Raw genomic sequence first — 26196 nt, 5'->3', positions numbered from 1 at the left:
AGTCCTGTGTATAAACATATGTGATATAAACTTCAAATATAATGCATAAAGAAATCCATAGAAAATATATAGAAAGACAACAAAGCTAAAAATGTTCTTCTAAGGAAATACAAAAGATAAAATGTACAATCTTCTCAAAAATTAGAAGAACCTGCTGATTATTTAAAATTGTAGTTACTGAGATACAAAATAGCCAAGTTTAAATTTTGCTTTATTATTCATTTTTAAAGTCTTGATTGCTTTATGGTGTTATTGCTTCACTGAAATAGAAGAGAATAATTAGATGAAATATGGGTTGAAAACATATTTCAAACAAAGTATTTGATACAAAGATTTTCAGCAGCTGGTTTGACGTGACCAAGATTTTGCATTACAGCACCAAAACGTTTCAGTCATTTTTTCATTGGAAAAACATATCATATATAATCTGCTTAACAAACATCCCCCACTTTTCTCTCCTTCTGAATCAACTAAAAGGTTCCTGAATGGTTCTCCACCTCTTCTGTCCAAAAAGACTCTCCAGTTGGCTTCAGAAGAAGCTGTTTGACGTCAGCAATTACAAGGAAAGAGGAGAAAGCATGACTTTAAGCTTCATACACTGCTGCGAAGCAAGTGAAAATGTATTTATACAGCACCTCAAAAATATAAAAACAGACATAAGAGGCGGCAGTCAAGTTACACTTTGATATGAATGTATTTTTCAGACGTTCCTAAAGACTATTTGAGCATTTCTACGCTGTAAATGTACCATGTACCAAACTGGCATCAAAATTATTGCTGAAGCCAATTTTTTTCTTACCGGATGCGGCAGAAGAGGCTTTGCTGTCTTCACCTGAGTGGCTCTTTGGAATATTCTTGCAGGAACCAGGATTGCTGATGTTATCATATATAGCAGACATTTCATGTCGCTCTTCATGCAAAGCCATGTTGGATTAACTGAACAGCCTCAAATAATTTGTTACAGGAATTTCTTCTTCAACTGGTCAGTGTTTAAATGAAATGTTTAATGTAATATTGCTCAATGCTGAAGACTAAGTACAGCAAGCGGTGATATTGCAGTATATTCTCCTTTTATTGAAATCGTCTTCCTCATTCTCAAAGTTAATGAATATGCAAAAAGAAAAAAAGGAAGAAAGAAACTGAAGAATTCAGCAAATATTTTTGCCTCGTTTGAAAAGTTCATGTCAATAACCTTGACATGAACGGCCGTGACCTTAGAGAAACAGAGGTCACGGCGAATTTATAGGTTTACCGGAAGAAAGCAGACTTCTTGTTTCGACTTATTGGCAACTGAGCGAGTTCGACTTCATTTACGGAAAGACTAATTTAATCATTCCTGTTTTCGAATTCTGTTTGTAGAAAATATTTTAAAATAATGTTGTTTTGAATCATTTTACAGTAATACAGACTAGACTAGTGTTTTTGTTGAGTAAACACTTAAAAAAAGACAATTTACATCTAAACATCATTATTTAAAGTCGGTAATATTGTTTACTGCAAAATTTGACTGCCAATTTGCAGGAATTTAAGCGGCTAATTCATCACCTGTCATCAGAAAAATAATACATAATGATAAAATAGTTCTCTTGCCTCATGGCTCATGATCCCAGACATTGTGACTCCACAACTGCAGAGTAAGAGACAGTAACAGCGAGCTAGCCATGGCGCTAGCCATACAGTCAAGTGCAGCTATATATTTATGGTTTTCTCCTTTTACCACAGCAATCACTTATTAATAATCTCAAAATAAACATTAATACACATGGCTGCAACAGACTGAATGTTCTGCTCTTTGTGTGGGAAATATGAGGAGTTTTTTTGTGGCGTTGTTGTCAGTTGCTTTGGCAACGAGTCTGCGTGACAAAGAAGTGGTTTTGAGTTGTACTTTAACGGTTTTTCCCTTTGCTGTGGAGCACAGCACGAAATTAATAATATCTACATGTATACGTTTGATTGAGTTAACAGAATTATTCTACGGCGGCAGCGCGGCTTTGCATGACATGTAGAGGAATAGGGCTGCACCTGGTCTGGTTCCTCACCTAGGAACTGTCTGCTTTTGGTGACCATACCAGGGGCATGAAATCCCAGGCAGCATAGCTCCTAGGATCACTGGGAAACTCAAACACCTCCACCACGATAAGGTGGCAGCCCTGGGAAGGGATGTATATGTGTGCATGTTCATATATATGTGTATATTTGTATCCATTTATATGTGTGTAAGTATGTGTGTGTCTGTGTGCGTACATATGAAGTAACTTACTAAATATTTAAGAAACAGAGCGAATGAGAGATAAAGGAAGAAAGTGCTGCATTTTTGATTGTTTTTGAACGTGAGGAAACAAGCACAATGTGGTGGTAAACATATTCTGACTTTTTTTGGTCAGTTGAACAGGAAATTAGGAGGAGGCAGGAGAGAATGACATGCAGCAGATTGCCCAGGACTTGGAATTGAACCCAGGGTAACTGTGTTGAGGTCTACAGCCTCTGCAGATGTTAAACAAAACATGACTTGCAGTCTTATTGTGAAGCTGATTAACGCCATGTCAAAAATAACTGAATCAGGTGTTCCTTAGCCCCTTGTCCTTCTCTTTTATACCAGCAGACAACACATAAGCTCAACAACACATACGTTTTATATTTATAGCAAGGAATTAATTTAATAGTTGATTTTCTCCTTGTATTAGTAATGATTTCTGGTTACATTTTAGTACTTTCATGGATTGAACTTTTTTGCCTTTTCTACTCAGTTTTTCATGTTAAGTTGCACTTTATTTTGTTAAGTTTGTTATACTATCTTGAATCTGTTATTTTAAATAAAGACTAACAGAAAGATCACACAGTTCCTTTCATTCTTGATAAAACCTGCTTTTTCTTCTTATAACAAACAAACCAGACATAACAAGTTTGGGCTTCTTCAGGGTCCAAAGTATTAAATTATGATTACAATTATCATCTAATATTATGTACAGATGTAATTCTAATATTAATTTAACACCTGGGACCCTGGAGAAGTCCAAACTTGTTAAATCATCTATTTTATGTTTGGTATAAACAACAACAACAACAACAACAACAAAAAAAACAACAACACAGGATTTATCAAAAAGAAAAAAAAAGATAAATGGACTGAACTTGTGTAGTGCCTTGTTAATCCTTTAGACCACTCAAAGCGCTTCACACTACAGTCACATTCACCCACACACACATTTACACCGACATGCAGATTGGTGGGCAACTTGGGGTTGAGTGCCTTGCCCAGGGGCACCTCAACATGTGGCAGGAGGAAGCTGAAATCAAACTTACAACCTTCTGATCACAAGACGATCACTCTACCCTCAGAACCACAGCAAAAAAATATAAAAAATCCACTTCATGATCCTTTTGTTCATCTTTTTTTAAAACAATATAACGAGCCACATTTCGCTACAAAAAAGTGCAATTTAACATTAAAAGTGAGAAATTGTTACTATTATAAGAAGAATTTAAATTCTTAAATTAATATGCTGCTATGACACACCACACCAGTCTCTTACAACACTACACTGCCCTCTTGTGTGCTAGTAATCTAACTACCAACTGCAATCGAAAATGAATGAAAACTACAATTATTCTCCTGTGCAACATAAAAATCTGACAAGGTATTTCTAAACATAATGAAAGGATGAAAACAAACACTAGTGGATTACTAACAATATAAAGTCCTGGAGGAATTGCATGAACAAAACTACCGTATTTATGATAATATATAAAAATATTTATATTCAGACATGTCAGTCCTTTAAATTTATCTCCAACTAAGCCATTTTGTTCTATGCAATAAGAGAACATAACAGCATATAAAAATATAAAAGCATTTTTACTTCCATCATTACTGGTTGTATTTGACAGTAAAATATTTGAGCTCCTCTGCCTTTCGCTATTGCGTCTTTTTTTTTATCTCCATGTGACGCAGTGGTGTTTTTGATCGTGTTATATAGTTACAAATTTCAAGAACAAGTGGCACAAAGCTGCCATTGTAGTTCCCCAGCCTTTAAATCTTCATAAGACGTCTTTAAATGAAGAAAGTCGGTGTCGGTCTGCGCTAGTTGCGGTCAGTCAGCAGGGAGAGTTGGCCTAAAAATCTCAGTGTTGGACAAAAAAAAAAAAAAAAAAAAAAAAAAAAAAAATTATATATATATATATTTATAAATCAAGCATACACATTTAAACCCCCTAGCATCATTGCCTTTATTCAAGTATACAGGCAATAAATACTTTCCTGTATTCATTGCCTTAAATCGCAAGTACATTTCACCAACAAAAGTACATTTTACGTAGCCCTTGAGGTGAAATGGCAGAAGAAAAAAAAACTCGTTCCCACGAGTTAAGTTGTCGCCACATTTTCTTCCTCCCGTGTCTACAGACTCCGTAACATTTCTGAACAAAAGTATAAAAAATACACTGATTTACTAACCCGTTGCCTGACCATTGCCTCCCCACGCAATTCCACTCGATTCTAATCTACTTAAATGCTCAATTTCTCCCGTTGACTTGGATTTCTCCTGTTGAATTTCAACAGCTTAGCCAACAGAAAAAACATTGTTACATCGATTTTCTGCGCCGTTTTAAAATAGTGGTTTTAGTAATGGCGGCGGAAGAAGTGAACAAAACTGTTCTGTCCATGTTGGGCATGCTTTCAAATACTACATTAATATTAACACCTGCCTCGTTTGGCTCTGCACTTCTCTCTTTGCAGTGGAGAATGGTCATTTACAATGCAGGCAACTTCCGGTTAGCTTCACAGCGTAGAACCCGTGCTTTACATTAATTTGGAAGAATTTAAAACTTAAGTATGTCTCCAGCTAACTATCGTTTCTCAAAAGTCACGGATCCAGACCCTCTGTGAAGCATAGTGAAGAACAATGGGGCAGGTTTTTACAAGGTTAGCTAACCTGTTATAGTTCCACAAAGGACAAAATCACACAAATAGATACATTTTTTTCATAGACATTTAGAATCAAGGTTTTCTTTTTAATGTGTAAAATACAAAAACAATTAATAGATTTACAAAAAAAAATGTTAGCTGTATTATGACACTCGAAGAAAACAAAAATACTGAATTCCGTGGGCATTATTAAAGTTCTACTAATATATATATATATAAGATAAAAACTTTACCATAATGTTCCATGGAGAAACTTTACCTCCACTTGTCTATAAAAGCATCAGATGTACGACTTTGAATTAAACATGCAAATCCAGAATAGTCACAATCCCACCATCTAAAATAAATGTATTAAAGAATTTTTCAGACACATGCAACTAAGGAAATAACTATGCCAGACGTACATTTTCTTTTCTTTCACAGTAAAACCTACATGACAGGAAGCAGCTGAGGCAAAAAAAATAAAAAAAATTTAAAGACAAAGTAGGTGTTTTATAAAGCCACATCCTCTAGTAGAGCTCAATGACTTCAATAGAGTATTGCCCCACGTCTTTCTTCATCTTCATCTTAGTGAGCTCCTGGAGGCTGCCCTCGATCTTCCCGAGCTCAGAAAACAGTCTGACCTAAAAGACAAAAAAAGAAAATTAATAAAAAAAAGAAAAGCTGCATGTTGTTCCAATAAACTTCCCAGAAACAGGTTATTGTAGCAAAAAAATGGATGTTTACCTGAGATCTAACAAAAGACTGAAGGTTCAACAGCAGGCCTTTGGCCACTGGAGACATTACCAACACAGTGAAATGGGCGTCCAACAACATGCATACCCAATCCATGACCTGCATTCAACAGGAAAGTAAAAAAAAAAAAAAAAAAGCTATAACATCTGATTTGCTTACACCTTTATTTTGGTTTGCTCAAGAGGATCTTAAATACCTGATTCAAGCTGGGTGATCTGTAGCCGTGCATTTGTGAGAAACCATCTGTGGAATATCGCAGGTAAAGAAACTCCAGGTATCGGAGGAAAAGCTGATTGGAAATAAAATTAAAAAAAAAAAAAAAAACGGGGAGAAAAAAACAGCTGATTTAGGACACAGATTTAGTTGCAATCTACAGGTAGTTCTTAAAATATTAGAATGTAATTGAAAAAAAATGACATTTTTAGTAATTGAAATAAAAAGTGAAACTCAGATTCATTGTACACAGAGATTTTATCCTCCAAAAGAAAGAAAAAAAGATAACTTGAATGCCAAAATGGGATTTTCTGCCTATTAAAACATGCGAAATACGCTGACTTAAAACCCTTAATAAGAAATCTACAATAGTTCAGGGCTAATGAAACTTCCTGCTTACAGAGTGATATATTTATAAACATACTATTGGAAAGTTCGGTGAGAGGAAAAAGTGTGGCGCAAAACGGTGCACAATCAACAATGATAAAAGCTTCAAGGAGACTCTGATACGACTTTTTTCAAAATTCAATTTCCAATTTTGCTTTTTTTCCTTAAAAACAAAAATACAAATGAAAGACAATATCTTTTAAAAAAAAAAAAGTTGTTATTTCAATCATTCCTTCTGCAAGTTGACCTGAATTCAAAGTTGAAATAAATAGAAACTGTAAAACACGCTCGTCAAGGGGAAAAAAATCCCCCAGGTAGTTATGGAAATAACTAACTGAATAAACATAGAAAACCAGGAAGTGCATTGATGAAAAAAAAATCATATTTTCCAACAATTTAATCTTCAAAAACAGAAAATTTGATTGATAAAATCGATTTGTTGCCCAGCCCTGTGGTATACCAGCAGTATAATACAGCAATAGCAAAATACATCAATGGTAACGAATCTATAGAACACGAGTTTCACTTTTTGAACTGAATTACTGAAATAAACCCACTATTTTGATGATATTCTAACTTGCTGAGATGGACCTGTATATTGGAGATTGAAAAGTGACAAGACGTTACTCACGACAACTTGATCAGAGGAAAAATCCTTTAGATGTGGGAGGAGCAAGGCTTCACTGTACGCCGTCTGCAGGACCTCGTTTCTGCACCGCTTGAGTTAAGATCCAGTTCTTTATACGACATGTTAGTATAAGCAAAAAATAATCACAAAAGCATAAAACAAAGTGATAAAAGGGGGAAAAAAACCCCAATAAAGTCTTAAAGTGACAATCAGCTGTAAGGATACATCAGAGCAGCTTTGTGTTTTCCCACTGGACACGTCTGTTGTGGCGACGCTTTCTGTTTTTCTTTTGCTTTGGCCTTGGGGTCGTCGACGGCGTCTGTGCGGTCCTCCTCGCAGAGAGCGGGGCTGAAACCGTTCTGCAGGCCGGTCTGAGCGCGCTCGTTTGAGATCAGCATTTCCACGAAAGAGACGCTGTCGGGCTCCAGGCTCAACTTCTCCGCGTCGGCGTCTGATAAACTGGAGGAAAACACCTTTGGTTAGTACACGTCTTAATGGTACAAGGTCTGGCTATGGCTAATTATCCCTAATATTAGGTAAACTGGATGAAACAGGCTCGACTCAACCAAAACGTGGAGACTTTTTGTTCTTTTTGACAGCGTCTCTTCTGAAAAAAATATCGAATCGTGCAAGTTGATTTGCTCACTGAAAAGAGATCCGTTCTACCTGATGAATGTCTTGAGGCAGGCGCAGGTCACGGCTTCTGGGATGTCATGGAAGAACAGTAAGCAGAGCTGGCAGAGAAAATAATCCCTCTTCTCAAGGGCCAGAGGCAGGAGGTCAGGACAGACACTGTGGAGAGAGAAGGCAGCGTCCCGTTAAGAAACGTTTCAGTTTGTTCCTGATGGGATGTACTTGAAAGAGATTCGAAAGATAAAAGCGCAAATTTCACATACAATTACAGCTGCAACTAACGATTATTTTAGATATCGATTATTCTGACGATTAATCGGATAAAAAAAATTGGCAAAAATTTGCGGATTTTTCATTGAACCACTTAAGCCTTTTCTATGCAATAGTAGAAATACAACAAAAGATGAAAGTAAATAATTAAATTCCCCTATTAAATATTAAAATAAACTTTGTATTGCTTAAAATGCAATAACATATCAAGCCTTTAGCGAATTTGAACCAAGTGAAGCTAAAACTAAAACTAGGCTACTTGGGGAGTTTTGGGTAACACATTTAACATCAAAGGTGTTTTCATCTTAAAAGCAAAATGTGTTTATATTTTGTATAGTTTTAGTGTAAATGCTGGTCTGAATTTGTTGATTTTTCAGCAAATGGCCTTTATTTGAGAGCGTACGCCAGCTAACGATTAATCAGTTTCTAAATTAGTTGACAGGTATTTCGATAATCGATTCTTTGCGATTAATCGTTTCAATTTAACTTCATTTTACTTTGGCAATCCCCTCATATTACAATGAGTGATCATGACCCCTGATCGGTCCAGAATATCTCAACGAGACAGAATTCAGTCACGGAATTTTTTTTCTCCAAACAACAGATTAAAAAAAAACAACAAAAAAAAAAAATACAAATCAATACAAACTCAACAGACAAACAACATAGTTTCGTACAAAACTCAGTCTGTACAAAACGTCTGGTGTCAGACCACTCTCACTTCTGATCCCGTCATGCCTCAACTGACCTGTGAGAGAGGCACCGGATGGGCACAAGTTGTGTCAGAGCTCTGGAAGAGTAAAACTTCGGATCAGCCAGGCTCCGGGACACAAGTGCCAACGCCAGCTGTCCCAATGAAGGCTGCGGGTCCTTGGGGTCCTGCCTGGACAGGAGTTCCTGGACCTCTTTTTCCACCTCTTCTACTGGTGCTGTCTGCATTTGGCAATGGATACAATTGGAGAAACTTTGACTAATGTCATATATATAGATATATATATATCTATATATATGTATATATAGATATATATACATATACTGAGTTAAGTGTAAGAATTTCAATTGGAAAAGAGAGAAGTGTTACCTTAATTAAGTCTTGGACTTGATCAATTGTTAAACTGAGGCTTGACTGCGTCTTACGAGTTGTTCTCTGCGTGATGAAAAGGAGAGAAATTGAGTTGAGGTGGCGTTACTGTCACATGCATACAACATCGACAACAAAACTTTAAAAAAAAATTGCAAAACTGAGCGCAAAACATTTAGAATTAGTTCAGACTTATAAACGGCTCAGCTGTAATAAAAAGATCGACTCATCAGTGTGTAAAAAAAGCAACAACTCACTACCTTTACAATAAATTTATTTAAGGGGGAAAAAAGACTTTATACCTTTAAAGTTTACGCTAGGTAAAACAGTAGGTTATTTGCAGATGTACGACAATAAAAAAAAATCAATAAAATAAACCCACTGAATTCAACTGAATTAGTCTAAACATTTTTCTAGCTAAATACTAATATTAAAGATGATGATTAAATATAATTATATTTGTAGTAATAAGAAGTTGAGGAGTTAAAGATATCTCAAAATCCCTTATTTATGATGGAAAATGTTTTTTTTTATTATTGTAATGTACGGTGGCCTAGCAGGGTCAGAAAAAGTCCATAGACAACAGTAAAAAAACCAAATACAACGCAACAACAAAAAGCCACAACAAAAAAAGTTATGCTAAATTTGGTAGCATAATTTCCACTTTAGCATAACTTTCATTGTAGCTTTTGCATTTTCTTGACCCTTCAGGGCCACTGTAGTAAAGAATTAACTCATGGATGGATGGTTTGAAGATCTTCTCTTGCTATTAATGTTAAAACAGCTTGCCGTAGTGACACGCATCGACAGTTCCACAGAGTTGGAGGCATTTGCTAGCATTTAACTACTAAGGAAACTATATTCTGTAACTTACCGTCTTCCTGGCCTCCACTGTTTTAGGAGGAGCAGCTTCTTCTCCATGTAAGATGGTATTCCAGGACGGTACCACAGTTGAAGTCTTGGACTCTGTGACAGTTGGAGAAAAACACTGTGGTGAGTGAATTCTGAAACATGAAAATGTTTTATTATTATTATTATCACTGTTATTAATGGTGTGTACACACAAAAAGACAAAACTTTATTTTTGCGCACAGACAAATCTACAGGAAGTTGTTGGCGTAAGCGGCGCTGCTTTCTGTCTCTCACCCTCGGTCTTGACCTGCTTTAGTTTCCCCAGAGCCAAGGCCAGGGAGGATCTGGGACAGGCAAACGGTATGACAGAGAGGGCTTTGCCATGGGGAATAAACAGCTTGCTTGAAAAACTCCAAAGCTACATCAGAGAGAAAAAAAAAAAAGAATAATCGACATATTAAATTGATGTCCAAAAACAGGAAGTATGCACAAGCAGCAGGTCTGGGGTTGTAAACTGCTGTGTAGTTGTGAGAAGGGACAGTGAGCCCCCTCACAGTGGAGAGCAGACACAATGATCTACCAAAGACATACAGTCCTCCATCAGCACCCAGCAGCTGGAAGGACAGGGAACCTTGGCAAAAAAAAACAAAACAAACAAACAAAAAAAAACTGTCTGTGTTGATATTTTTGAATACACCACCCAGGCGCCTACCTGTCCGTAGAGTTTACCCGCCATCTCTTTCGCAGCCTGAAGAGTCTGAAAATTTGTGTTCCAGATGCAGAGAAAGTCTGAAAGTTCAGAGACGGCAAATTCAGGAACAGGACACGAGAGAGCAGCTGCGTGGTTCTGAAAACCGGATCCGTTTCAAGGTCAAATAATTTCAGACAAGCATTTAGTCACGTATGGTACATTTCGAGGAGACATTTCGCTGAAAAACCAATACTGGAATCATGTACTATGCAGTTTTTAAGATCACCCACATTCTTTATTTTTTTCTTCTTTCGCATTCTATTCTTTATTTCTGTCGTAATCTTTTTTCTGGGAAGTGTAGTTGCAGGTTGTACGTTTTAAAAAGTTCTGCATTTAAAACCGAGATGTTTCCACCACACTGTTTCTGAGTTAAAGTCCTAATGATACACTGGAGAGTATTGGAATGACTGGAGCCTTTTGCAGCTGTAGGGTCAAATGTCAGTCTTAATTCTAGACTAACTTGATGTACAAAGTAATGATAAACCTTATAGACATCACTATTAAAACGGTAATCACAATATTATGTTACCAGCCAAATTAGAATTATTTAGATCATATTATGCCTTCTGGTCTTAAATGTTTGTGTAAATTCCATGATACTGTAAAATCTTCCTACTTTTACTTAAAGTTATTCCCTGATAATCTTATCTTGACTCATGCTCAACTGTAAATGCCAAAATTATCAATGACTATGGAAATTTTACCTGTCAATAGTCCCAAGCCCTTCAGTTAACCTCTTATAGTTTCATCATACACATTTCCTCCCTTTTCTGTTGTTTTTATTTTCTATTACTGCTCTAGTTTTCAGACAAGTAATGAATACGCTCTTCCTTTCGCGATATCTCTAAAAATGGACAAAATTCAACAATCTAAAAAAATGAAATAAGCAAATAGAAACATGTTAACAATTTTAAAAGGTAACATCTTCGTAACTTTCCCGGGAATTTTAAAGCTTTCCTTGCCTTTTCCGGGCCCAGCAGAAGGGTGTGGAACCCCGACCACAGCTACGTGGGCGTCGTCCAGGAAGATGGCCGACGCGGCTTCCAGCAGTTCCTCCCCCACAGGGAGACTCAGCAGCTGATCACGAGGCAGCGGAACAGCCTGAGCTCCATCATCAGGCGCTGGGCCCCGAACAGACACCAAACTCTGGTACACACGGCCGTTAGGATCTGAAAGCGAGGAAAATGTGAAAGCAGAACAAGTTGTCTTAATGCTTAGCGTTAGCATCTGCTAATTCTTTTATGTTTTAGGCGGTTCAGCATCAGCTTCTACAAAGAAATTTTTTAAGTTTTAGTGGTTTAGCATTAGCTTCTGCAAAAATTTGCATGTGTTTAGCATTAGCTTACGCAAATTATTTTATGTGTTTAGTAGTTTAAAGTACGATTCTGCCAAATTCTTTACCTGTTTAGCGGTTTAGCGTTAGCGTAGCTAGGATTCTTGCTTAGCAAACTAGTGGTTAGTGAACTTAACTTTTTGGTTATCTGCGCCAGACACTGGCAATAACTACAGCCAATTTTAATGCAAACATATATTCTCTATTGCAACCGTGGCAGCCATTTTAAAAAATGTCCAACAGAATGATTTCTATGGTTCAAAATATGTTGGCTATGTTTTGACACCAAACATATTAATCTAATTGGCCAATTTTAGTGCAACCATGGTGTCCATCTAGTAAAAAAATATCAAAATATTATCAGTAAACATGATGTCTATGAGTCTAATTATGTATAATCTGACACAATAAGTATTCATCTGTAATGAGTAATTGAGCAAAAATGTAATTCCCGTGAATGGCCGCCATTTTGAATTTTTCGGTGGATAAAGTTGTTTTTTTTTTTTCAAAACAAGTAAGCCTTGGGGAACATCAGTTCTATGACAGGTTGTTGTATCCGCAGGTGAAAGATTTTGCTGAAATATTCAGTTATCTGCTGCCTTACATTGTTGATATTCTTGTTTAATAAATAATACGCATTTGGCTGCATTTCAATCTCGTTTCCAAAAGTAGATTAAAAAAAATCTAGACAGTGACACCAAAACGTGTCATAATAAAAACAACAGTATATTTAGTTGGGTCTCCAAACTTTCCAACATGACTGTGCATATAACCAGTAACCAACGTTGAGGGCTATGTATGTCAACAGTTTTATCGAGGAGCTAACAAAGCTAATGTGTCCTGTCAAACAAGCGGCTTGTTACAGGAAATGAAGACTTACAGAGATAAAGAAGGCAGATGTTTTTGTCCCTGTAGGAGGCCCAGAAGCTGAGCGGGGAGAGGGCAGGCTCCTCTGGCTCCAGCCGGTACTTCTGAACAGAGTTGGGCTTCAGCCTCTGCAGGTAGAGGAAATGATCTCCTTTCTGTGGGCACACATTGAAAATCCTACAATGAAAAATAATAAACATCAAAAAGCACAAAAAGTATTCACATTCCTTGAAAATCCCTATTTTTGTCACATTACAAGCATACCCAGAGCATTTCTATCTGGATTTTGTGTGACTATTTTTGCGGGGCACTATATAGGAGTGCAATGTGAATGTTTACAGAGAAGTCGGGGGAAAAATCACTGTGTAGGACGACAGTCCTTAAACAATCTTTACCAGTTCAGTCGTGAAGATGACCAGCTGTTGTGTTTCTGTCACTATGTTGGTGCTCCACCTACCAACAAAAAGAGAGATTGCTTTTAGAAAGACAAAGTTTCACAGGTAGATGTGCCTGTTTTGTTTTTGTTCGTTCGTTTGTTTTTTTCTAGATCTGATCCAGATGATCTGCATTTAAAAAAAAACAAAATATATAACAATTCAGAAAATAAAATCTGGCAAAATAATTGGAGATGTAGCAGCAGGACTAATTGTCAGATTGTAACAGCTAGAGTTCACATTGTTAAAAAATTAAATACATAATAAAAAATCATGCTAATTTTGAATTTAAACCCTGAAAATGTAAAAAATAAATAAAAATAAAACACAGGACAGACTGAAAGATTTGCTAAGCAGCTGTTTCATGAATAAAAAGTGTTTTTCAAAGCAATCTCTTCTTTTGTGCATCACTTGTGACGACGGCAGGAGTTCTGGACCTGATGGCTTCGTCCTGAACCAGGACTTCCTCTACGGGCTGCTGGGGAGCAGAAAGCAGGGAGTCCAGAAGTCTCACAGCTCCTCTCTGAAACAAGACGGCAGGCTCGGCTCCGTGTGCACAGTGCACCGACCAGACATCTGCTGACACCTGAGAGAAGTCGGAAAAGAAAAGTGGCAGAGGTTAGGATGTGTTTAGATTTGTCCACACTAAATATACATACGAAGACCCCAATGATGAAGGAAAACCTTGGACTTGGTGTTCCCTCGCCCGGACGCGGGTCACCTGGGCCCCACTCTGGAGCCAGGCCTGGAGGGGGGGCACGATGGCGAGCGTCTGGTGGCCGGGCTTTTACCCATGGAGCCCGGCCGGGCTCAGCCCGAAGAGGAAACATGGGCCCCCCCTCCCATGGGCCCACCACCCGTGGGAGGGGCCAAAGGGGTCGGGTGCACTGTGTGATGGGTGGCGGCCAAGGGAGGGGACCCTGGCGGTCCGATCCTCGGTTGCAGAAACTGGCTCTTGGGACGTGGAATGTCACCTCTCTGGTGGGGAAGGAGCCGGAGCTAGTGCGTGAGGTCGAGAGGTTCCGGCTAGAAATAGTCGGTCTCACCTCGACGCATGGCTCTGGTTCTGGAACCAGTCTCCTTGAGAGGGGCTGGACATACTTCCACTCTGGAGTTGCCCAGGGAGAGAGACGTCGGGCAGGAGTGGGCATACTTGTTGCTCCCCATCTCGGCACCTGTACGTTGGGGTTTACCCCGGTGAACGAGAGGGTAGCATCCCTCCGCCTACGGGTGGGGGGACGGGTTCTGACTGTCGTTTGTGCTTACGGGCCGAACGACAGTTCAGATTACCCACCCTTTTTGGAGTCCTTAGAGGGGGTACTGGAGAGTGCTCCTCCTGGGGACTCCCTTGTTCTGCTGGGGGACTTCAACGCTCACGTGGGCAACGACAGTGAGACCTGGAGGGGCATGGTTGGGAGGAACGGCCCGCCCGACCTGAACTCGAGCGGTGTTCTGTTGCTGGACTTCTGTGCTCGCCATGGATTGTCCATAACAAACACCATGTTCAAGCATAAGGGTGTCCATATGTGCACTTGGCACCAGGACACCCTAGGCCGCAGTTCGATGATCGACTTTGTCATCGTTTCATCGGATCTGCGGCCGTATGTCTTGGACACTCGGGTGAAGAGAGGTGCGGAGCTGTCCACTGACCACTACCTGGTGGTGAGTTGGCTCCGGTGGTGGGGGCGAAAGCCGGTCAGACCTGGCAGGCCCAAACGTGTTGTGAGGGTCTGCTGGGAACGTCTGGCGGAATCCCCTGTGAGACGGAGCTTTAACTCCCATCTCCGGCAAAACTTCGAACACGTCCCGGGGGAGGTGGGGGACATGGAGTCTGAGTGGACCGTGTTCCGTGCCTCCATTGTCGAGGCGGCCGATCGGAGCTGTGGCCGCAAGGTTGTCGGTGCCTGTCGCGGCGGCAACCCTCGAATCCGTTGGTGGACACCTTCGGTGAGGGATGCCGTCAGGCTGAAGAAGGAGTCCTATCGGGCCTTTTTGGCCTGTGGGACTCCGGAAGCAGCTGATGGGTACCGGCGGGCGAAGCGGCATGCGGCTCGGGCGGTTGCTGAGGCAAAAACTCGGGCGTGGGAGGAGTTTGGAGAGGCCATGGAGAAAGACTTCCGCACGGCTTCGAGGCGATTCTGGTCCACCATCCGGCGTCTCAGGGGGGGGAAGCGGTGCAGCACCAACACTGTTTATAGTGGGGATGGTGTGCTTCTGACCTCTACTCGGGACGTTGTGGGCCGGTGGGCAGAGTACTTCGAAGACCTCCTCAATCCCACCAACATGCCTTCCACTGAGGAAGCGGAGCCTGGGGACTCTGGGTTGGGCTCTCCAATCTCTGGGGGCGAGGTCGCCGAGGTGGTTAAAAAGCTCCTCGGTGGCAAGGCCCCGGGGGTGGATGAGATCCGCCCGGAGTTCCTTAAGGCTCTGGATGTTGTAGGGTTGTGTTGGTTGACGCGACTCTGCAATATCGCATGGACATCGGGGGCAGTTCCCCTGGATTGGCAGACTGGGGTGGTGGTCCCCCTGTTCAAAAAGGGGGACCGGAGGGTGTGCTCCAATTATAGAGGGGTCACACTCTTAAGCCTCCCTGGCAAGGTCTATTCAGGGGTCCTGGAGAGGAGGGTCCGTCGGATAGTCGAACCTCGGATTCAGGAAGAGCAGTGTGGTTTTCGTCCTGGTCGTGGAACACTGGACCAGCTCTACACCCTCAGCAGGGTCCTGGAGGGTGCATGGGAGTTCGCCCAACCAGTCTACATGTGTTTTGTGGACTTGGAGAAGGCGTTCGACCGTGTCCCTCGGGGAGCCCTGTGGGGGGTTCTCCGGGAGTATGGGGTACCGGGCCCTTTGATACGGGCTGTCAGGTCCCTGTATGACCGGTGTCAGAGTCTGGTCCGCATTGCCGGCAGTAAGTCGGGCTCGTTTCCGGTGAGAGTTGGACTCCGCCAGGGCTGCCCTTTGTCACCGATTCTGTTCATCACTTTCATGGACAGAATTTCTAGGCGCAGCCAAGGTGTTGAGGGGATCCGATTTGGTGGCCTTAGGATCTCATCTCTGCTTTTCGCAGACGATGTGGTCCTTTTGGCTTCATCAGATCGTGATCTGCAGCTCTCGCTGGAGCGGTTCGCAGCCGAGTGTGAAGCGGCCGGGATGGGGATCAGTGCCTCCAAATCCGAGGCCATGGTCTTGAGCCGGAAAAGGGTAGAGTGCCTTCTCCGGGTCAGGGGGGGTGTCCTGCCCCAAGTGGAGGAGTTTAAGTATCTCGGGATCTTGTTCACGAATGGGGGAAGAGGGGAGCGGGAGATCGACAGGCGGATTGGCGCAGCGTCTGTTGTCAAGCGGGCGCTGTACCGGTCCGTCGTGGTGAAGAGAGAGCTGAGCCAAAAAGCGAAGCTCTTGATTTACCGGTCGATCTACGTTCCCACCCTCATCTATGGTCATGAGCTTTGGGTCATGACCGAAAGAACGAGATCGCGGATACAAGCGGCCGAAATGGGTTTTCTCCGTAGGGTGGCTGGGCTCTCCCTTAGAGATAGGGTGAGAAGCTCAGTCATCCGGGAGGGACTCAGAGTAGAGCCGCTGCTCCTTCACATCGAGAGGAGCCAGTTGAGGTGGCTTGGGCATCTGGTCAGGATGCCTCCCTGGTGAGGTGTTCCGGGCACGTCCCACCGGGAGGAGGCCCCGGGGAAGACCCAGGACACGCTGGAGGGACTATGTCTCTCGGCTGGCCTGGGAACGCCTCGGGATTCCCCCGGAGGAGCTAGAAGAAGTGGCTGGGGAGAGGGAAGTCTGGGCCTCCCTTCTGAAGCTGCTACCCCCGCGACCCGACCTCGGATAAGCGGAAGAAGATGGATGGATGGATGGATGGATAAATATACATAAAGACTTTCTGACACGGTAACTCTGTGAACAAAATCGTTTTGTGGTCAGGGGTATGGAAAATGGCAAGTAATGTCAATTTTTTGTAGAAGTATTGCGCTTCATTTGGATGCCATATTCTTATAATAGAGAAAATGGTTTCCCTTAGCAACCCTTGCAAACAGGCCATTATTGTGGAGTCTACATCTAAACACAAACTGTCATATTTAACCTGCTTTATAAGGCACGTAAAGTTTTAAGTTGATCTTTTTTTGTAGGTTTGCATGGTCTGATTTTGGAGTGCATAATGATAATAAAGTTTTTCTGTTTTTTGTTTTTTTTACTATATAATTACTCCAAACTGACTAGAAAGGTCCCGTGAAAGCAGCAATGGCGTACATTAATTTGACGGTAAATGTGAACTTCCCGGGTATAAACAAAATGACACGCTGGTCAAATTGAGTGTTTCCAATGTAGAACACACTTAAAACAAAACCTCCCCTTATAAGTCGTATGATTATGACCTCGAAAAGAGTGAAGAACTGAAAGTCACGCTTACTGTTGCTTTGAATGCCTTGTCTAAAATGATGTCGTCTTCTTTCCAGATTCTTATCACCTAAAAACAAAAAGAAAAATCATTTAATCCTGATTGGCTAAGGTTGTGTGACGCATCACTTATGCATCAAAAATGGGCAGACAACAAAAATAGCGAACTGTGTGTGCATTGTCGTGGACCAGGTTACCTTGTTGTCTGAGACTGCCACATACTCGTTGGTCAGCCTGTTGAAGACCGCTGCACAGGTCAGAACTTGACCCTGTTTCACTGTCCAGCTGCCCAGCGGCTTCTGGTCCGACACCTGCAGCAACATGTGTGACCAATGCAGAAAGAAAACACCCATAATCACACACTTCGACTTTACCAAATGCAGCACAATCTGAAAGATCATATTCAACTTTAAAACACAACTGCAGCAGGAGGAACCAGCTTTCATGTTGAGAGCAGCTAACATTAGCCAACATCCATCTCCTTGTCATTAGTGAGACTTTCTAAGAACTTGATGTTGAGAGGGGATTAGCTTGTTTTCACGTTAGCATCCCTGTGTGAAAGCAGTAGCGATCGACCCGGCCTGGAGATAATAACACGGAACGGTTCTGGCTCTGTTATTGAAACCACCACAGGATGCTAACACGAGTCGGCACCGATCAGCTGGCCCCCAGCTCCTGCAAAGTCCAAACCTCACCTTGTAAAGAGTCACAGATCTGCTGGAGTCGGTGACGATCACATGGTCGCTGTCCCGCTCCTCTTCGATGCCCTTAATTTCAGAGCTTCGCCGATTTACAGCTGGAACAAGTCCGCACAACGTGTACCCCTCACACAGCGCTGCCATGCTGGACCACAAGAAAAGTGGAGCTCGCGGAATCTCGCGAGAATACACGAAGGAGCCAGGGGCAAACTGGCCGTGCTGCGTTCCAGTTGCCTGGGAAATGAGAATTTGATAATGAAGATAAAAATCTTTATAATTGCCTATGGAAACCCGAGCTAACAGCGTTCTAGTTAAGAAGTTGGAATTTCAACATGGCGTCGCCCGTAAACGTTGTTTGTAATAGGTTTTATAATCATCATTATAAGCTTTGCTTTCCATAAGCAAACACCACTTTTAATTTTTCAGTTTAACGTTGATTTCAGACGCACTTTTACATACGTGTGAAAATGTGAAATGTAAAATGTGAAAGAAACGTGTTTCCACCACATCTTACTTACATCCTCCTTGATACGTAAAATTCCGTGAAAGAGGTGTTCGGAGCCTGGTGCCAGAAGCCCATTAAAATGCTGTCTGCATCGTTTTAAACTGTGACTGTGATTGTGAGTGGGAATAAAAATAGCAACAGGTATTTTGTTCCACATAACACAGTAGGAGTTTAACAGGTAAACCTTCTATGGATGCAAACTCGACTAAAAACCCACCTGTTTAGGATTGTATTTGAAACGTAATCAATTACAAATTTATTGATGGAACTTGACTTAATGCTGTGTTTTGATTGTTGATTCTATGTTGCATTGTGTTTCTGTGTTTGTAATGATGTAAAGCACTTTGAAATGCCTTGCTGCTGAAATGTGCTATACAAATAAAATTTGATTGATTGATTGATACGAGGAGCGCCGATATTGAAACGCGAAATCCGCCTTACAATCCGTAACTGGAGGTACTGGGGGTAATTGGAGATGTTCCCAGGTTTCCAGTGGGAAATTATCCGACTTCCACTTGATCATTCCGACTAGGAAGTCAGAATTTCCCAGCTCCTTGTACAACTGGAACGCAGCATTTAAACCACAAGAGGGGAATGGGGGGGAGCTGCTTTAACTTTGGGAAAAGCTGAGCGCAATGTAAACAATGTCACCAGTGAAAGTATAGTTCATCTTGATGGACATAACATAAGCAAGTGATGATGTTAAAAGAAAATGAGAGTCTGCTAGATATGGATAAATGAGGTTGACCAAGCAGAATTAATTCAGATAAATGTATCAATGCAAATGAGACGAGATGTGTATTGAATGATAAAAATATTCCAGTTTTTTAATTAATCTTTTTTTTCTGTGCCACCATAAAAATAACACTGTCGCCGTCCCTCGCCCCCCCCCCACCCTGGTGCATTTTGTCTCACACTGTGGGTGAGATTGCAGATCATACTTTTATTAAGCAATAAAGTATTTATTGGATATTTTCATGCCCTCAAACCATACCACAAATCTCAAAGGCATGTGGCCAGAATGTCACCTGGGTGACACACCATTCAAATGAAATGAAGTTCTGTATATTACATTTGAAGTTATATGAAATAAATTAATAATAATATATATATAAAAAAATCTCAAACAGATTTAAATCATCTTCTTCGCTTTGAAAGGTAGTGGAAATGTATGACAGCCTCAGGATAGAAAATATCGGCCACTTCAGCACTGGTCGATCTCTGATGGAAGTGAATTTGGCTTCAAGGTATACTCCAGCGCACTGGGTTCTGAAACAGCACACATAACAAATACACAGAGGAAGTTTGCCAATATCATGTAATATGCATGCAATATTACATCAAATAGACAGGTAGATATTGATTTAGGTTTTCACTTTAGGCACTGCAGAGTGTTGTCATGATAACATGCTATAAATTCAGACTGATTCTTCATATCTCTGCAGAAATAAAATGCTGTGTTTTATTGATTAATACTAACAGTAGCATTCTATGTAACATCTGCTAAACCTCTGACTGTGTTACTGAGAAAACATTTCTAAGAGCTTGATGTAAGCTTTCTCGTGTTCTCGTCAGTTTGAGTCAGAACATTATGACTCGACTACAGCTTGTTGTTCAATTCATTTTTTAAAAATCTTTCATATTTTTAATTTTGGTAATAAAATGGCTCGTACCTTCAAAGCATTCGGGGATGTTTAGCGTTCCATCGATGCACTGGGTCGGCACGGCATAACCACATTTCATGGCTTTGTTCATGCAGTAGACAGAGACGATGTCTAGGTGTAAGACTCGGTTCGGCTCGAAGTTTTCCATCCAGATTTTCTTCCCGTTGTGCAAAATTCTTGCTCTTTGTACGTTAACAGAACACGGAGCTGGAGGGGGGAAAAAAGAGTACAGCATTAAAAAAAAACAAAAAAACATTTGGTAAAAATAAAGATTGATCATCTTTGTGTTATTAATTGATCAGCACTGACTATTTATGTTATGTAAAAAAATAAAAAAATAAAGTGCTAAGCCAATGGCTAAAGTTTATGATTGCAGTAAAGATGCAAACTCAAGCAAAACCTGAAAAAGAAAGCAGCTATTTTTATTCTGCACATTTGGATTTTAATGGTTTATATTTTGTGATTCCCTACAGAATTACCTTTGCAAGATGGCTTTTCAGACCACCTTCCATTATTCTGGCAGACCACCTCCATATTTCCTTCCAGCACATATGGACTCTCGCAGCCATGCTTGACTTTTTCCTCGTAGAAAAACTCCCTCTTCTCATTGTTTGACAGGTAGCCTCTTTCAATGCTCTCTGGCGGAGGGCAGGTCACCACTGTGAAGAAACACATTTGTTTACTCTTTTTTTTTTCTTTTATTTGCCAGGAAAATGTAAATACACTTTCATAAACTTTGAATGTAATTGGGTTGTACTACAACCCAATTAGTACATATTTGGGTACTAATATGTACTATTTTACCACCATATTTTACCACCTTCTCCTACCTTGACACTCTGGTGTCTTGGTCCAGGTACCGCTGGCGGTGCACTCTGCAACCGGGTTGCCGACAACTGCGTACGGGGCATTGCAGTGATACGTCGCCGTGAGGCCGTAATTGGCCGTGTTTCCTCTGACTACCTTGTCGTAAATGACCATTCCATACAGTGGGACGGGAGCGAGACCGCAGGGTACAGCTACCAGGACAAAAACAACAACAAAACCCCATCAGTTTCAATTTTTTTCCATCTTTTGAATAAAACATTTCAAATATTTTTATATGGATATACAGTTGAAATCTACGTAAAAAAAGTGAATCACATTGGGGGGTTGTGGGAGCATTAGTATTAGTGGCTCTTTAGGCTCTAAACTTGTCCTTGTAGCAAATTTGTAGGGTAATTTGCAAAGATAATGACGGACATTTTGAAAATATCATAGGGGGGCTTTTTTGTTGCGAGATACTTATTCACCTTGCTCTCAGCTGTATTCGTTTGCTGTCATTGAAGGTATTTATTGGGACTGAGTCTGTGTAATATCACAATAACTGTTTTTATGAATGAGATAAAAGCAGTTAAATTCCTTTGACATGCTGTACCTTGTCTCTTCCATTAACTACAATCCTAAAGCTTACATTGATGTCTGTTGTGTGACTGAAAGATAGGGGAACAATAGTGCATTTGCTTTGGGAAAACATCTTTGGAGAACATTTACAAATGTGTTTCACATATTCCTAAACTTTACTCTGTTCTGGAGAAACGTCTGTTTGAGATACACTGATTATTACACAAAACTCTTGTGTTTTTTTCTTTTAGATGAACCTTTTCAGTATTCGATCAATGTTCTTTCTGGATTCGTTCAAAATCTTCAGTCAAACGCAAAATTCTACTGATTTAATGCTATAAAACATGCATATGTTGCTTTTTGTCATTTAAAATGCCTCAAAAAAGACCTACAGTAAAATATTGTAGTTTATTTTCTGTATTCAAATCCTCACCACATCCCTAAATGCATTGGATGAAGTGAAATGACTTTAAATAATTACATACGTATGCACTCTGGTGCAGGGGAACTCCACGTCCCGCTGGATTGGCACACTGCTGAACTTTCTCCAGTCATCATATACCTGATTACATAATATTTAATCAACAGGGTAAAAGTATATATATATTTTTTAAAACCCCAGCTTTTTATGTACAGTTTATGATATACAATATAGATTATTTGCACACACACAACATAAAACATGTTTTCTTTTTGTTTACCCTTCATGGCAGGTGTAGTTGATTGTACTCTGGTACACTGTGTCCTCGTAAAACACTTCGCCATTAGTGACTAGTTCAGGATGTGGACATTGTTTTGCTGCAGGAGAAAAGATGAAAGGAAGTTATGTTCTACTTAGCTGTCAGACATTATTGATGATTATTGAAACAGTTAAATGTAAGTTTACTCGTGTGAGGCATGAAATGATGCAATTCATAATAAAGTTACAAGCAGTGACTTACAATCCTGTTTGTATGATCAACCCATTCTAATATTTAAACTTTCCCACCTTTTGTCACTTTACAAGCACAGACTGCTATGATTTTATTGAGATTTTATGTGAGCTAAAATAAAACACATATTTCAGTGGTTCAGATCAAAGCATGCTGATTTCTTAGAGTGGTCTAGTCAAAGTCCAGACCTAAACCTTATTGATAATCTGTGGCAAGACTTGATGAAATGATGACCACATAGACTAATCATTGAATCTGTCTTAAATTGAGTAAAAAAAAAGAAAAAAGAAGGGTAAAATTGTTAGATTATATCTTGGTCCAAAACACTAAAGTTCTGGGTTTTGACACAACAACATGAGAAAAAGGAGTTTTTAAATGTTTCTTCAAAGTACTGCAAGTAAATATTTCATATTTTCCTTGACATTTGCAAACTTGCAGTTCTTAATTTGCATATGTCCAAGTGAAAACTCTTGAGTATACTAAAACTATGGAATATTTCATCTGTTTACTTCAAAATCTCTGTGAATTTTGTTTCACTGGTAATTACAAGAATTATTACTAGACATTTCCCCCATAATTAATAGAAAAAAAATAAGACACGCACGTATGCACTTTAGCTTGGTGCTTGTCCACACGCCGTTCATGGTGCAAACAATCTTGCGTGGGCCCGACACAGGAGTATATCCCTCTTTACAGGACAGGGCTAACTCCTCACCGGGACTGGAGAACCTCTGGATCCCAGACATCTCAATGTTCCCGCTCAGTTCAGGTCGGGAACAAACTGGAATTAGTCAGTTATTTCAACGAAAGTTGTGTATCAGCCTAGACTTAGTAAGCTTAGGTAAAAAACGACCCGATATATTTACATTTTCCAACTATGTAAGTAGAGGTTAACAGATGTCCAAAACTCTTTAAATACGAAGCAATATTAAATGTCACTTTTCTTCCCCCCTCAAATTACTATTGACAGAACAAAACAACTGTTTGACTACGAAATGTTTTCACTGACTTTAACTCAGAGCAGCGTTGAGAAAAATAGTCATCGATCAACACAAGCGATGAAATGTTTCTCCAAAAGTCCATAACAAACTCTACCTATCACTCTGGTAACTTTTCATTCTAGGATGTGCGAAATGAAAAGAAGTCATACCATTAGGTTGGGATGTCACTGTCGTCACAAGCAGACCAGAGCACAGCAGAAACAAACGCTCCATCTTCTGAAGAGACGGACGGACAATCTCCTTCTCCTCTGCAGTCTGCCTTCGGCTTCGGGTGCGGACTCTTTGCCCCACTTTCGGCTGTTTGTGTTTCTCTCAGGGTAAACAGACCAGAGCAGCGTGAAGCAACTCCTTCAATAAGAGTTTGGAATTCTTTCAAATGTTTCCAGGAAGTCACAAAAAAAACCAAAAAACCAGATGTTGAAATTCCAACACAAAAACGTAAGTTCCCCCCTCTATGTCTTTGTGGTCTTTTTTTTTTTTTTTTGGAATTTTCCCCTCCTTTTAACTTTTTCATGTCAGATGGATGTAAAATTGTGAATTGAATTTAAAGTCGCACGATAATATGATAAAATGATTATTTAATTCCAGTCAAATGCTTTTGTTGTCATGCAACACAGACTATCCTGCTGTTTCCAAGAGTTTACCCCCGGCGCCATCTTTAAAGGCCACAGCATAAACATGAATACGTAGATGACTACGGCAGGCAGTTTTACAATAAATCCAATTTTGTCTGTCTATTTGTAGTAACAGGTATCTAAAAATGCATTTTCACTTGACAAAACTACATATTGACTAGCAAGGAATTAATTTAAAAGTCGATTTTCTCCTTGTAGTAGTAATGATTTCTGGTTACGTTTTAGTACTTTCATGGATTGAACTTTTTTGCCTTTTCTACTCAGATTTCCATGTTAAGTTGCACTTTATTTTGTTAAGTTTGTTATACTATCTTGAATCTGTTATTTTAAATAAAGACTAACAGAAAGATCACACAGTTCCTTTCATTCTTGATAAAACCTGCTTCTTTTTCTTATAACAAACAAACCAGACATAACAAGTTTGGGCTTCTTCAGGGTCCAAAGTATTAAATTATGATTACAATTATCATCTAATATTATGTACAGATGTAATTCTAATATTAATTTAACACCTGGGACCCTGGAGAAGTCCAAACTTGTTAAATCATCTATTTTATGTTTGGTATAAACAACAACAACAACAACAACAAAAAAAAAAACAACAACACAGGATTTATCAAAAAGAAAAAAGATAAATGGACTGAACTTGTGTAGTGCCTTGTTAATCCTTTAGACCACTCAAAGCGCTTCACACTACAGTCACATTCACCCACACACACATTTACACTGACATGCAGATCGGTGGGCAACTTGGGGTTGAGTGCCTTGCCCAGGGGCACCTCAACATGTGGCAGGAGGAAGCTGAAATCGAACTTACAACCTTCTGATCACAAGACGATCACTCTACCCTCAGAACCACAGCAATAAAAAAATTAAAAAATCCACTTCATGATCCTTTTGTTCATCTTTTTTTAAAACAATATAACGAGCCACATTTCGCTACAAAAAAGTGCAATTTAACATTAAAAGTGAGAAATTGTTACTATTATAAGAAGAATTTAAATTCTTAAATTAATATGCTGCTATGAATATTGAGCTGTGTGTTGTTGCGCCATCTACCATTCAAAAGGCAAAGGGCTGTTTTTAATTTTTTAAGCAATTCCGGCAATTTCTTTAACCCTTTTGGGGGCAATTTACATCGACCAATTGACCTAACCCACATGTTTTAGGAGATGTGAGGGATAACCGGAGCACCCTGAGAAAACCCACACAAGCACTGGGAGAACATGCAAACTCCACACAGCAAAGATCTGACACATCCTCTCTGTGAGCTGCAGTGCTAACCACTGCATCACCGCGCTGCCCACTTTTTTTTCATTTCAAATTCATCTTAATGTTGAATTTAAACTGAATGTTTTATTGAATTGGGTCAGGAAGGGATCTGTTTTCTAGTTGGTTCATGGGGGCTGGAGGGGGATGAGGGGAAACTTGCCTTTTTAAATTTTCTCGATGGTGAAAGCAAGCTTCCCGTGTACAGAGTCTACTGACCGCTGTGGTTCCTCTGTTGCAGGTCTTCCACCTTCTCCAAACACTTTTTGCTTCGTTTTCCCTTCTTTGTTCTTTTGCCGTCGTTCTTTTTCAGAGAACATTTTTCCAATTGGCTGAATTAGACACATTCTTGACTTTCCTTCACTTTTTTTTTTCGGTTTCTTCAAACGCAGAGCCCTTTGTATCTTTTTCCAGCCGTTCGAGGCTGCTTGCAGCTTTAATTTAGGTATGAATTTGTTTTGTTGCACGCTAATGAAAAAAATAAATGAACTGGATTATTTGGAAATAACCCTGTATGTGTGCAGTGAACTGAAATGTACTTTGCAACCATTTCGCATTAGATGTCCACAGCTTCCATTTCTTTCAACATTTGATTAA

At 40.1% G+C, this 26196-nt stretch overlaps 2 protein-coding genes across 2 annotated transcripts; both read right to left on the bottom strand.

Annotated features, from left to right (window-relative positions):
• Positions 1–4989: 4989 nt before the first annotated feature.
• On the bottom strand, positions 4990–18384 carry nol11 (nucleolar protein 11). Its single transcript, XM_028019071.1, has 18 exons — positions 18208–18384; positions 17710–17823; positions 17526–17582; positions 13546–13694; positions 13070–13127; positions 12688–12829; positions 11437–11643; positions 10436–10512; positions 10018–10141; positions 9746–9837; positions 8872–8937; positions 8539–8723; positions 7554–7679; positions 7113–7346; positions 6891–6969; positions 5856–5948; positions 5651–5758; positions 4990–5547 (listed from the first exon to the last, which is right to left on the bottom strand). The coding sequence occupies exons 1-18, from the start codon at positions 18352–18354 to the stop codon at positions 5434–5436; spliced, it is 2172 nt and encodes a 723-aa protein (XP_027874872.1). The 5' UTR covers positions 18355–18384; the 3' UTR covers positions 4990–5433.
• A 1254-nt stretch (positions 18385–19638) lies between these two features.
• LOC114145592 (beta-2-glycoprotein 1-like) lies at positions 19639–24005 on the bottom strand. Its single transcript, XM_028019230.1, has 8 exons — positions 23845–24005; positions 23299–23475; positions 22464–22560; positions 22248–22324; positions 21210–21398; positions 20859–21038; positions 20389–20586; positions 19639–19984 (listed from the first exon to the last, which is right to left on the bottom strand). Exons 1-8 carry the CDS (start codon positions 23906–23908, stop codon positions 19920–19922), a joined length of 1047 nt encoding a protein of 348 aa, XP_027875031.1. The 5' UTR covers positions 23909–24005; the 3' UTR covers positions 19639–19919.
• Between the last annotated feature and the right edge of the window lie 2191 nt (positions 24006–26196).

Source organism: Xiphophorus couchianus, chromosome 5, assembly GCF_001444195.1.
Source record: "Xiphophorus couchianus chromosome 5, X_couchianus-1.0, whole genome shotgun sequence".
Classification (NCBI taxonomy): domain Eukaryota; kingdom Metazoa; phylum Chordata; class Actinopteri; order Cyprinodontiformes; family Poeciliidae; genus Xiphophorus; species Xiphophorus couchianus.
The sequence above is the reverse complement of the archived record's forward strand: the minus strand, read 5'-3'. Positions and strand labels throughout refer to the sequence as shown.